The 12,905-nt window shown below is 35.3% G+C and overlaps 1 protein-coding gene across 25 annotated transcripts in view; it reads left to right on the top strand.

Annotated features, from left to right (window-relative positions):
• LOC142499506 (titin-like) overlaps positions 1-12,905 on the top strand; it is a 254,089-nt gene that overhangs the window by 141,393 nt on the left and 99,791 nt on the right. For 20 of the 25 annotated variants that reach the window (XM_075608936.1, XM_075608949.1, XM_075608953.1 and 17 more), the window contains 16 exons: positions 314-415; positions 852-932; positions 1,445-1,528; positions 2,165-2,239; positions 2,521-2,610; positions 2,972-3,052; positions 3,809-3,889; positions 4,640-6,499; positions 7,430-7,480; positions 8,600-8,995; positions 9,334-9,609; positions 10,287-10,562; positions 10,678-10,817; positions 11,583-11,709; positions 11,812-12,075; positions 12,182-12,448. In XM_075608936.1, coding sequence (XP_075465051.1) covers positions 314-415; positions 852-932; positions 1,445-1,528; positions 2,165-2,239; positions 2,521-2,610; positions 2,972-3,052; positions 3,809-3,889; positions 4,640-6,499; positions 7,430-7,480; positions 8,600-8,995; positions 9,334-9,609; positions 10,287-10,562; positions 10,678-10,817; positions 11,583-11,709; positions 11,812-12,075; positions 12,182-12,448 — 4,251 coding nt within the window. The remainder of the gene's footprint in view (positions 1-313; positions 416-851; positions 933-1,444; positions 1,529-2,164; positions 2,240-2,520; positions 2,611-2,971; positions 3,053-3,808; positions 3,890-4,639; positions 6,500-7,429; positions 7,481-8,599; positions 8,996-9,333; positions 9,610-10,286; positions 10,563-10,677; positions 10,818-11,582; positions 11,710-11,811; positions 12,076-12,181; positions 12,449-12,905) is intronic. The other 5 variants (XM_075608950.1, XM_075608958.1, XM_075608959.1 and 2 more) reach the window with 4 other exon arrangements.

Below are 12,905 nucleotides of genomic sequence, written 5' to 3' on the forward strand. Positions count from 1 at the left end.
TTTGTGACCAAAAACTTATCAGTCATTCTGCTATCATTCCATCAATACTTATTATTTCCAAACATGGACTCGCTGATCCATGACAAACTATATTTGACCTCTAGTATTATTTTCTTGGCCATTCATAGCAGTCTTTATCTCATTTTCGTTCCTCACCCTTTTTTCATTACTTTTCCGTCAGTGCTGTTGTAACTACAAAGGGTATCCATTCATTTGTGTATTCTTTCAAAATGTCTACTGTATGTGGACCATTAGGCAGAGGAAGATGTAACTGAGTGGTTATGTAATCAATATAAATCCCTATTCTTTAAAGAGTATGAACCAGAGACGATGATTTATGAGCCACCACCAGCCCCTCCACTACCACCACAACATATACCTCCCCAGAAAAAAGAGGAAATTATCCAAGTTAAAGGTATTAGGGATGTTTAAACATATTCAGTGAAAGTGATATCATCCACTTCATCATCATACAACATCATTTGAATGAACCTTTAGCATGATTTTGTATGAGTATTTTTCATTTCATTCAGCAGTAATATCATCTCACTTCACCTTTGTATGTCAGTCATTGAATGTGATTTAAAATATATATTCATAATTCTGTGCAGGTAAGTTTTGTTTCATGCAGCAATACTATCATCCTGCTTTATCATCATTGTGTATGAGAACATCTCATCAGCTGGGAAAGTCAACACCAAGTCTCTATTCATTTTGTTTCAGTCCTTCTGGTTAAATGTCTGTGTTGTCCTCTTAATTTGCTTTTACACAGGTTAATCTTACGCTTTTCACTGAGATATTGTATTAGCAATATCAGCAACATCATAATCATCATCTTATTTTCTTCAAAGTTCCAGAAGCCAAAAAGAAGATTGTGCCTGAAAAACCTACTCCAGCTGCACCTGAGAAAGTGGAGCTTAAGCCAGCCAAAGGTATAGCGGAAATATATATACAGAAGCGTGCAAATATCCCGCCACTCTATTAGTAGCTTTTCTTTGTTGAAAGAAGAATCTTGACATTTCTTGTATGTGTATCTTCTTTGTTTCTTTACTGTTAGTGTGTGTCTTGTTTAGTTTACGCTCAGTCTATTTTTAACTGGTATTTCAATACATTAATACAAATGCGGTGTTGCCACCTATACAAAGTTATTTACATTGGATAACCATGTGAGCATGATATCCTTATCCCTTATCATACTGTTTTAAACATTGCATTTTAAGAGCATTTCACACTTAAATGTGTTGATATAAGTCACATATTTTAAATTATTCTGCTGAGTTTTTTTTAATGGTTAGAGTTCTTAATTCTGACTCCCAGAGCTGTCAATGGTTAACACTTAGCATAATATTATCATACAAAATAGACACATTGTTATTTAGTTGTATGCATTGCTGACTGGTACATGTGTTGATAGGCTAAGAAAATAAATTATATCTTTTTTAAGTACCTGAACCTGTAAAGAAATTTACCCGTAAACCTATTCCTGAGCTCACTCCTCCAACGAGAGAAGAAATTAGTCTTAAGAAAGGTAGAGTGATAACACATTTAATACAGCATCTGAGTTTATTTTGAAATAATACGCATATATTATTTAAATAACAGTTAGTCAAAATGTTGGCTGAATAACATGCAAGGCTATACAGCAAAGATATAGAAAAAGGCTTTATGAAAAATAATTTAAATTTGTATTGTATTAAGTATTGTTAAGTGCAATATAGCTTATAATAATAATAATAATAATATAATAATAATAAAACAAGCTTATTTGATAAAAAAAATAATAATAACAGTAGACTCTAGCACCAGCTCCACTAACCTTGCAAAACTGATAATAGCTAAGTCTAACTCAAAGGCCTCCTTGCTATGAAAGCTTACATCTGCCATCTGCTAGCCTGTTGCTGTGAATACATTGAACTACATCGTTTGGTTTTACATATCAGAAATAATTCAGCTTCAAATATCCCTAGGAAATATTGTGCATGTTTCTCTATATGTATTTGTTTTCGATTATATAATGTCTTTAATCGTCTGTCCCAAGTTGTATAAAGTCTTTACTTTCTGTCTTTTGATCTGTTTCACACCTTAATTACTGGGTTGTGTTGTACAGTAGATCCCCTAAATGACTCGAGCGTTAAAATAAAAACAAAAATCTTTGTCTTCTAAGTTCTAAGACCAGTCAAAAAAGATGCTGAAGAACCTCCTGCGGAAAAGGATATTGCAAAGATTAAAAAGCCTGAAGGTATACACCTACACTACAGTATGTGTTAGCAATATGTTTATCAGCGTATCATTTTTATATTGTGTTATCTGTTCTGTTTGTCAAGTTCTTGCTTTTTTTTTTTTAAAGTTGTCTGTCAAATATATGTGTTACTTTACTTGCTAAGAGCAAACAGAACGCATTTGCAATGTAGAATGCCAAACGGTGGTTCCATCCTTATTCCTGTCAACTACAAAGAAAGGAGTTTTTATGTTTATTGTGGACAGGTCAATCGGATTCTAAAACTGAAATGCTATTTTTAGTGCCAGAAATTCCAAAGAAGAAAGTACCAGAGGTAACACCATCTTATGTGAAAAAAGAAGAACCAAAACCAGTGCCTGAACCAGCTAAAGGTACATACATTTCTGACTGTTCTGCTGGTTCTACAACAAAACCTAATTTAATACTGTATAAATCAGTTACCAAGCTAACCAGAACTGACATGTCTTTCAAAAAACCTCCAACCTTATCCACATCATCTTAACCATTATCTATAAATCGCTCTGAAGGCCATCTTTATTAAAGTGCCTGCCTCTTGAATCTTATTGTTCTCTTCAAAGTGCACAATTAAATATGTGCTCGATTTTGTTTCTAAATCAATCTTAATATACTAACTACTTTTATTTCCAGATGCTTTGGTACTTGAGCTTTTCTATAGACATTTGTAAGAGTCTGAGGTATGGCTTGTGTTAACCTGGTCTAATGTGTTTAAAGTTCCAGCAGCAGCAGCAGCAGCAGCAGCAGCTAAGCCTTCACCTGTGTCACCACCAGAAGCAGAACCTTCACCTGTGGCAGGTAGGACTACTTTTTCTAATGTTTGGATCTCCACACGTATTTAAAGCTGGAAAACATGTGAAATCTTATGGGTTTTTTTTTTTTTTTTAATTAATCAGTTCTGTAGCATTACATAATATTGACTGTTATTTATTTATTATTCAACTCTTAATGCCAGTTTTAATTAGTTTTAAAGCATTCTTTGATTTCCATAGCAGGTTTTAGCCCACCTCCCAAGCAATGCAAAACCTTTGCAACACTTTCCTGTTTGTGATAATTTGTTGTCAATGTTCCCAGCAGTTTGAGCTGTAAACTGTAATAATGGATAATGTAGCCTTAGGTTGCACTTATACTGCCGGCGATGTTGCGTCAAAACAAATGCATTGTCTTCGTCGTCAGTGCTTATAGTGCATATGACAGCGACAGCACAACCAAGCGACAGCGCTACCAAAAATCTGGTAGTCACTGTTATTTGATTTGTTTAGCAACACAAACATTTTTTTTAATAATTTTTTTTTTTAGGAAAAGTAGTATTGCTGCTTTAACAGTTCAATAAAACAGTGTCAGAAAGTGGTGTCAGCATTGAACATCTAAAAAAATAAATTCAAAATCTCAGTATAACAACTTACATAATCAGTTTATAGTGGTTCACTAGGTAGAAGAAACCCTCCTAAAATCCAATCCTAGCTGCTAGAACTCAACATTTCAACACACTGTTCAATACAATAGTGCAAATGTCCTCGAAGATATTTAAACTGGACGTATTTCAATCTGCAGCTCTTCTGTCACCAAAGCCAAAGGCGGATGGGGCTGCAGTCACTGCACCAGTCACAACTCCAGTAGTTGGAAAGAAAACAGGTATGATTATGTTGTTTAATATTAAAGTGTTCTGGTGAAGGTGGATTTTTCAGGGTTATTGCAGGCACTACTTTACCCGATTTCTTACACTGTAGATGATTCAATAACCTTATTCATAAATAGGGTCATAATTTGCCTTTGTGAAGAATTGCAGGGAAACAGACCAATTGGTTATGTGCACTGTAGGTTATCTGTTTAATATATAAACACGCGTTTGTTTCATTTTTTCTTTGTACAGTCCATTTGTCTTTGTTCTGTCTGTATGACTTTGTTTTGTTATGTACATGTATTTGTATATGTATTTATAGGTATGTGATATTGCCTGAAAGATTACATGCAGATCTTAGAATACAGTGAAGGATAATACAGAAAACCCACAAGAGCACTAGAAATTAACTTCATATTTTCCTAAAGTCCTTGAATTAAAAAAATATATATTTTTTCATCTCCAAAAGGCTCTCAAACATTTTTTTATTCAAAAAGTCTTATTCAAAGGAAAAAATATATAAAAGGAAACGTCTTAGAAAAATATGCTTTTCAAGTCTCTGTTTGGGTAATGTGTTGGAATATGTGTCTTATGTAGTCTTCTGTTTTTGTCTGTTGTTTAGTTGACTTTCAAGTGTGTCTACTGTGTTCTGTGTTGTTAAGTGTGGTTTACGGTATGTTTAGGACAATATACCTCTTTAGCAGCTTACTGAAGGTTGCTTTCATATAAATGTTACCTGTAAATTAAATGTGAAACCTTTGTAGCTGCAGAAAAACCTGATGCCCCCTTATCAATAAAGCAGAAAGGTAAAATACCATCCATTGAAGAAAGCAAGGTGGAAGTGCAAAGAGTGGTTTTGTTATCTGGTGATAAACTGATTGGTATAAAGGAGGATGTAAGTCTTAAAGCTAAAAGAATATTTACGGATATTGTACAAGCAGAAAGATTACCACCAAGAGAACAGGAAAAAGTACATCACACACCTAGAGTGAAGGGCGTTGAAGAATGGGAATCGCATGAAACTTTTGAAAGTATTGAAAAGATTCCAGAGGTGGAAGAACAAGAACCAAAAACCGACATAAAAATGGAAGAGAGGGAGACCTCCCAACAGGTCACAATATCCGTCAAAGAGCCCAAGAAAATAACTCTAAAGGATAAAGAACTGCCTGAAAAGCCTAGCACAAAAATCAAGGCGGTTAAATCAGCTCCTACTATAGAGAAAGACATACATGTAACAAAAAGAGTTCATCCATCTCCAAAAGAAACTATTATTTCTCACAAGGAGAAAACAGAAGAAAGAAAATATCACGTTCTTAAGGAATCTAGCCCAGTTGAAATAGAAATGTATTATAGGGAAGAAAGGCAAATAGAATATTCCAGAGAAGCAAGGGAAGGTCAAAGTCAACCTCATGTCTTTTCCAAAGCTAAAGAGTATCTAAAGGAAGAGGTAGCAGTTCCAGGAGATATGGGAAAAATATTATACACGGAAAAAAAGGAAAGTTTTCTTGAATATGAGAGAAAAACAAGTCCAATCATTATTCAGTTAGGAGAAAAGGAAGATACAATTGTTGACAAGATAAAAGTTAAGGAAGATGTTGATCTACATAGAGATCTATCTGATAGAAAGAGTGTTGTGGAACCACCAAAGAAAAAAGACAAAATCTCCAAAGATGCTATTGCTCAAAAAGATATAGGCATATCAGGTTTAACTAAAGATACTGAAAAAACATTGAGGGGGAAAGAAAAAAGTACAAAGGAAGATAAAAGAACCGAGGTGGGTGAAAAACCTTTCTTTAAAGATAGACCAACAAAAGATATTGAACCAATTGTAAAAGGTGGTAAGGAATTAATGCAGGATAAAACAATGCAGGCAGTTAAAACAAGAACCCCTGTCACAGCCTCCACAGAGGCATTGGTTGAACGTGAAACAGAAAAAAAGGAAGAACAGGATGTAAGTGGTAGATTTAAACCCACAAAGATAAGTCCTGTTAAGGATACGAAGGACAAGCAACAAGTAGAAAAAGTACCTATCGGAACTGAACTACAGAAGATTACACCATCTAAAACAAAATCTGATTTCAGTACTGTGTTGATCCGTGTTGAAGAGCCCCGAGCAGAACATGAAAAAGAAAGTCTTTTCCCATTACAGAAAATCAGTCTTCGTAAAACCCCAATAGATAAGGATAAATTGGCAGCAAAAACAATATCCGCTAAAGGTGTTAAAGAGGAAAAGGTATTCATTCCATCTCTTAAAAAAGTGGAAAGACAAAAAACTCCTATAATTGTAGAGGAACAATCTCCTTTTGGCAAAGTTCTTTTGCATGTAGAAGACACATCAGGAAAGGTGATCAGTCGAAGTAGCAGTCCTACTGGAAGAAAAAAGACAGAGCATATTAAACCTTCTGACAAATCTCCTTTGAGGACCCCAGTGTATTTAAAGGTCTCAAGTTCTCAGAGAACCGGAACTGAATCTGAAGGGACTGAAGGACTAGAAGATGAAGAAAACTGGGAGCAAGAACTTGAAAAACTTGCTGAACAGACAGACTATGGTTCAGAAGACGATATAATGAGCGAAGGGAATGGGCACCCAAAGAAAGCTCCAGCAAAAGCGATTGGCAGACGAGGTGAGGAGTCTCTGCGAAACACATCTGCTTTACAAGCATCATTCGCTATCTTCATTTTCATACTTCATTTGCTCTGAATACTTTTGGATGGAAAGCTTATCTCATGTATGTCCGAAGACGCTGATTATCATTGTCATTTTCATCAATTTGTATTTATGTGCATCTTTGAAGAAGAAACATGGCCATTTGTCAGTCGCCCATTATATTTCAACATTATTCATGTGTTCATCCTTCACCATCAGTGTTCACAACATGATTGTTCATTATAAGCATTTATCATACTGTTCCAATCTGATAGTTTCATTGTTTATCTTCATGTTTGTCTTTTGTGTTTGGAAGGACATCAAATTTTGTACATATCAGTGCATAACCTAACCTTACATTCTTTGCATGAATCACTATCTAATATTGATATTATTCAATTCCATCTTATTTAGAAATTTTAATTTTGGTAACATTGCATTTTAGTTACACAGTACTTTAATCGCTTTCTGTTTGGGAATAATTGGTAGATTCAGTTCAGAGTACTCCACATGCTTTTCTACAAAATACCATTCTGACAGAAATATTAGCATGTACGTGTACCTATCCACCTATGTTTCAAATTGGGCTGAAATTATACTGGGAAAAAAGCACAAGTTCAGCAGATATTTTAGATAGAAAATATTTAGGCAGTAAAAAGAGAATACTATGTATATAGTCTTTATGCTGTTCTCCAAATAGCTTTTTCTCTATATAGTATTTTGCCATTGACAATTTTATTATATATTATAGTTGGCGTATTTTCTGCTCAATGTGTATATGACAGTCCACTATTTAAATATTTAATCTAGTGAGAGGGTTTTTTGATCAGATTCATACATTACTGTGATGTTACCAAAAGGTACATGGTGTAGGAAAATGATGACTAATACCACTTTTTCACTTTAGACACTAAAGCACCAAAAGATGAAGCTGCTAAGGGTAAAAGTCCACTTAAAGGTGAGAAGATTGTACTTTGTCATGTTTCAATCCATAATTTCCCAACTATAGATTTTGCATGTTACATTTTCATAGCATTAGTTCGTTTAATTGTAGTTTCATTCTATTTTTACTTATTCCATAAAGGTTGTTTATATAACTAAGAGTTCTTGATTGATTTACCAACAAGACTTGTTTTGCAAAGTGTTTTGGATCTTGTAATATTTAATTGAAAGCCTATTTGTCATAAAACAAAAGAAGACATGCATGGAGAATTGACATCTAAATATTGTTATTGCTTTTTAATAGATTAAAAGCAAAGTTTTCTTTTGGTATGCACTGTATTAAGAATAATTATGTACTGCTTGCTATATTGATTGATACATTGAGCATGAAAGGAGAGAAGATGATGATCGGCTTTGATATTGTATTGAATTGACCAGAATGAAAATGGACAAAACAAATGATAACTGTAGGGGCAAAACTGTGAATTGGTAGGGAATTACCCGAAAAGAGTGAAGGGCATAAGGAGATAGGCTCTTACAGAGAATTCCCTTTGTTGCACACCACCCCTTAAAACTTAACATGTACTAGTAATATAAATAAGACATGTATCACTGTTCTTGAATTTAAACAATAATTACAAAGTATTAAGTACTGTAGGTTACATTTGGCAGTGAAAAGATCACTCCTCTAGACTTAGAGTTATATATTATTGCTCATTAGCAGATGAGTTTATTGAAGAAGCAATACATTCCTCTCTAAGAGTGATTAATTTCACGAATTTGGTTTATAGACCTGCATGTATAGCTAGTAAACATCTGATAGGTAAGGTGGAATTCACCAATGAACAGCTGATAGGTAAGGTGGAATTCACCAATGAACAGCTGATTGGTAAGGTGGAATTCACCAATGAACAGCTGATTGATAAGGTGGAATTCACCAATGAATAGCTGATAGGTAAGGTGGAATTCACCAACATGGAGCAATGAGTTATGCATTTACTTTACGTGCATTCAAATGAATGGATAGATTGTTAATTATATTATTGGCACCTGCCCATTGCAACAAAGTTGCTGCATTAATCCAGAGACATTTTTGTGAAGACTCAGTTGTTCCTTCTTTAAATCTAAATTTTAGCCAAAAAGACACCTTCACCAGCAGATGGAGATAAGAGGAGACTAAGACCAGGCAGTGGTGGCGACAAACCTCCAGATGAGCCAGCTTTCTCTTATCAACTAAAGGCGGTCCCATTGAAATTCGTCAAAGAGCTGAAGGACGTAGTGTTGGAAGAAGCAGAATCAATCGGTTCTTCTGCAATATTTGAATGCCTTATTTCCCCGTCTACGGCCATTACCTCCTGGATGAAGGATGGCAGCAACCTGAGAGAAAGTCCCAAGCACAAGTTTATTTCTGATGGCAAAGACAGAAAACTGCATATTATTGATGTGCAACTTTCAGACACTGGAGAGTATACTTGTGTTGCAAAGCTGGGCAACAAAGAAAAAACGTCTACAGCCAAACTGATTGTTGAAGGTATGACCTTACACTTAAAAAAAAACATGATAAGTATTAGGAAATAAAACTAGAATGTAAATTGATTTGGTATACTGCATATTTAATCACATAAATATAATTAATATTTACTTACCTTATTAGTTAGGATATAATAGCCACATTTTTACACCTCAAAAGTTATAGACCTTTCCACGCTCTTTACTAATGTTAACATATGTACACTACACATACTGTGTTCAGAAATACTGTACAGCACAATAATGTGTATATTCACTTTTCTCATACTGTATCTTGGTAAACTATAATCATTCTGTATTTTCTGAAAGTAATAGAGTTGTTTGCATTTCTTCATACAGAATTACCAGTTCGTTTTGTTAAAACACTAGAAGAAGAAGTTACTGTTGTCAAGACACAGCCTTTGTATTTGAACTGTGAGCTGAATAAAGAGAGAGATGTAGTCTGGACCAAGGATGGACAGATAATAACTGATGAGCCAGGAAAATATGCTATAAATGTCATTGGATTACTGCGTACTCTCACCATCATGGCTACTGACGATCCTGATGCTGGAATATACGCCTGCTCTGTGGAAAGTGCTAATATCAAATGTGATTCCAATGTGAAAGTAGTAGGTAAGTGACTTCAATGTTATTGTCATATTTTATAAAGGCGAGTCATTACAACAAAACATTTGGATTTAACACCATAGTTGCATATTACGTGACTGGGTGACCATGTATCACGCTCCTAACAAATGATGGAGGCATCTGACTTTATTAGGCTTTGTTACTTTTAACCCAAACAATTAACCATACTGTACAGGAAAAAATGATAGTCCAGATGCAGGACTTGACATATCTCATTAAAATGTATGTACTCCAATCTTCCCTAAGTACTGTATTGTTCTCCTTAAATTAATTACTTGTTAGATAGATGCAAAGTACTTTGATACATTGATGCGGAATAATGTTCAACATGATTCTTATAGCATAATGTAATGATATTATTAATATTATTTTGTTAATAGTGCTGGCCTTGTACACAGCGCATTGGTCAATGAGTCTTTTTCATGTAAGTGTAAAATTGCTACTTTTCAGAGCTTTATCTTTAGATCCCAAAATCTCTAAGGAAGAGCAAATCATTTGCACTCGTTAAATAAATGAAGAAGAAAAGCACGAATGGACTGTAAAGTTTGTGTTTTCAGTGCAGACTTTTTGTATAAAAAAAAGCATTAACCCTAAGTAAATGCTCATAAAACAATTACTAATAGAATAGATTCCATAATTGTATCTTTTGTTTTACTCTGCAGAGGTAATACGTGACTGGTTAGTCAAGCCTCTTCGAGACCAACATGTAAAACCCAAGACCACCGCTACGTTTGTAGCAGATATTGCTAAGGAAACACCAAACATCAAATGGTTCAGGGGAGATGAGGAGATTTCCTTAGAGCCAAATGACAAAACTGAATTGAAAAAGGATGGAAATCATATTTACCTCCTTATTAAAAATGCCGGTCCAGATGATGTAGGAGAATATTCAGTGGAGGTTGAAGGACGCAGAGTTACAGCAAAACTCACTCTTGGAGGTATGGGTATACTGTAAATATTGTGTTAATTTTTTCTCCCTTAAAACTATAAATGTACAAACAATTGTGGAACACCAGTTTGTTTTGCAGTATGTAAGCTTTTACTCTATTTCAGACCGTGAAGTTAATCTGCTCAAACCATTGCAAGATGCCGAGATTTATGAGAAGGAAAGTGTATCCTTTGACTGTGAAATATCGGAGGAAGATATTCCTGGAGAATGGAAACTTAAAGGAGAAACATTAAGGCCATCACCTGTAAGTAGACTTAAGGCTTCATATGAAAAACTGTAACTCTAGCCATAGTCCCTATTCAGTATGCTGGGAAGCTGTTGTCCACTGCTGAAATCTTCCCAAGTAAGGGGAATGGCCCACAACTCTTCTTTCTGACTAACTTCATTGGGCCAGTTGGTACCCTTTATCTGTGTCTGTAGCTCCACATACTCTTCTAGTTATGTTTGCCTCACAAAAGTAACCACAACCTTTATTTTTGCTCTCTTTGTCACTCATCTTACCAACAGAGTGAATCACTTCCTCTATTGCAGCAAATGCTTTCCTGTTTGGAATCAATTCATAAAACTAAACCAGTTCTTTTTACAAATATTAATTACCGTTTAACTAAATGCTGCTCATGCAAGAAACATTGTGTATAGTTATCACATTATAATGGGCCGTAAGGTGTCTTCTGCTGCCAGAAGGTGTTTTAATGGAATAGCACCATTTTTTAAATATGGCTCTTTAGCAGTTATGGGAAATTACATCTTGGAATCCCATTAGGAAGGCACTAAAACTTTAGCGGGGTATTCATTAAACTGTGATTTTGACAGGACACTATTACATACAAACGTCCACTGAAGCCACTATTGCAGTTTAATGAATAACCCGCTTACTGTAATAAGCATTAGAATTTTAGAATGGGCTATAATAAAATCACAAGAACTGTGGAAACAACTTTAAGTCACGGTAAAAAAAAAAAAAGATGTCGCTGGCAACTGTGTATTAACTATGTGAATTCTTTTTTAGACATGTGAAATAAAATCTGATGGAGGAAAGCGTTTCCTCACTCTACATAAAGTCAAAGTAGAACAAGCTGGTGAGGTTCTATACCAGGCTCTCAATGCAGTTACGACAGCCATCCTTACTGTAAAAGGTATGTTTTACTTCATCGTGTCATCATGTCCCAAAGTATTTTACAACATACTGTATGCATCCTACCTCAATATAATATAAACAACCCACATTCTGTCTTTAGAAATTGAGCTGGACTTCGCGGTGCCTCTGAAAGATGTTACCGTTCCTGAGAAGCGTCAAGCTAGATTTGAATGCACTCTTACACGCGAGGCAAATGTTATATGGTCTAAAGGCCCAGATATTATCAAGGCTGGAGACAAATTTGACATTATTGCAGATGGAAAGAAACACATTCTTGTCATTAACGATTCTGCTTTTGAGGATGAAGGAGAATACACAGCAGAAGTTGAAGGCAAAAAGACAACCGCAAAACTCACAGTTGAAGGCAAGCTGCTCATATTTGTAGGGTTTTAGACCAAGGTTCAGTTTGTTCGAAGTTTATACCATTATTTTTTTGTACAGCATGTTAATCAAACCTACTTTTGTTGCAGGTGTAAGACTTAAGTTTATTTCACCACTGAAAGATCAGACAGTCAAAGAAGGAGAAACTGCTAACTTTGAATTTGAGCTTTCACATGAAAACCTGCCTGTTACCTGGTATAGAAATGACAAGAAACTTCACACAAGTAGAACAGTTCTTATCTCTGAAGTTGGCAAGACACACAAGCTGGAAATCAGAGAAGTAACACTGGACGACATCTCCCAGATTAAAGCAGAAGTCAAAGGATTACATACAAGTGCAAACCTGAAAGTCTTAGGTATGATATGCTGTTTGCATTATATGCATTAACAGCCCTCAGCAAAATAACTAATGACCTCCATGCTGACAAAGCAAAAGGTCGTTACACTCTGCTTATATTACTCAAACTCTCTGCAGCCTTTGATATTGTGGACCACCCTCTTCTCCTTCACATTGTCCATACTCTTGGTATCCATAACAGAGCTGTATCTTGGATCCCCTCTTACCTCTCCCATCGTACTTTGTGTCTTATTTGCTAAAACCTCCTCCTCCCCTGTTGTGGTTGTCCCCCATGTGTCTCTCCTGGGACCTCTTCTCTTTTCTCTTTAAACACTCTTTCTAGGTGACCTCTTCACATCTCTTGGGTTCAAATATCACCTCTATGCTGATGACACACAAATTAAATTTTCAACCCCTTACTTAACACCTGCTTTACAGACCAAAGTCTCTGAATGTCGCACTGCTATATCATCTTG

This window comes from Ascaphus truei, chromosome 7 (genome assembly GCF_040206685.1).
Source record: "Ascaphus truei isolate aAscTru1 chromosome 7, aAscTru1.hap1, whole genome shotgun sequence".
Taxonomy (NCBI): Eukaryota; Metazoa; Chordata; class Amphibia; order Anura; family Ascaphidae; genus Ascaphus; species Ascaphus truei.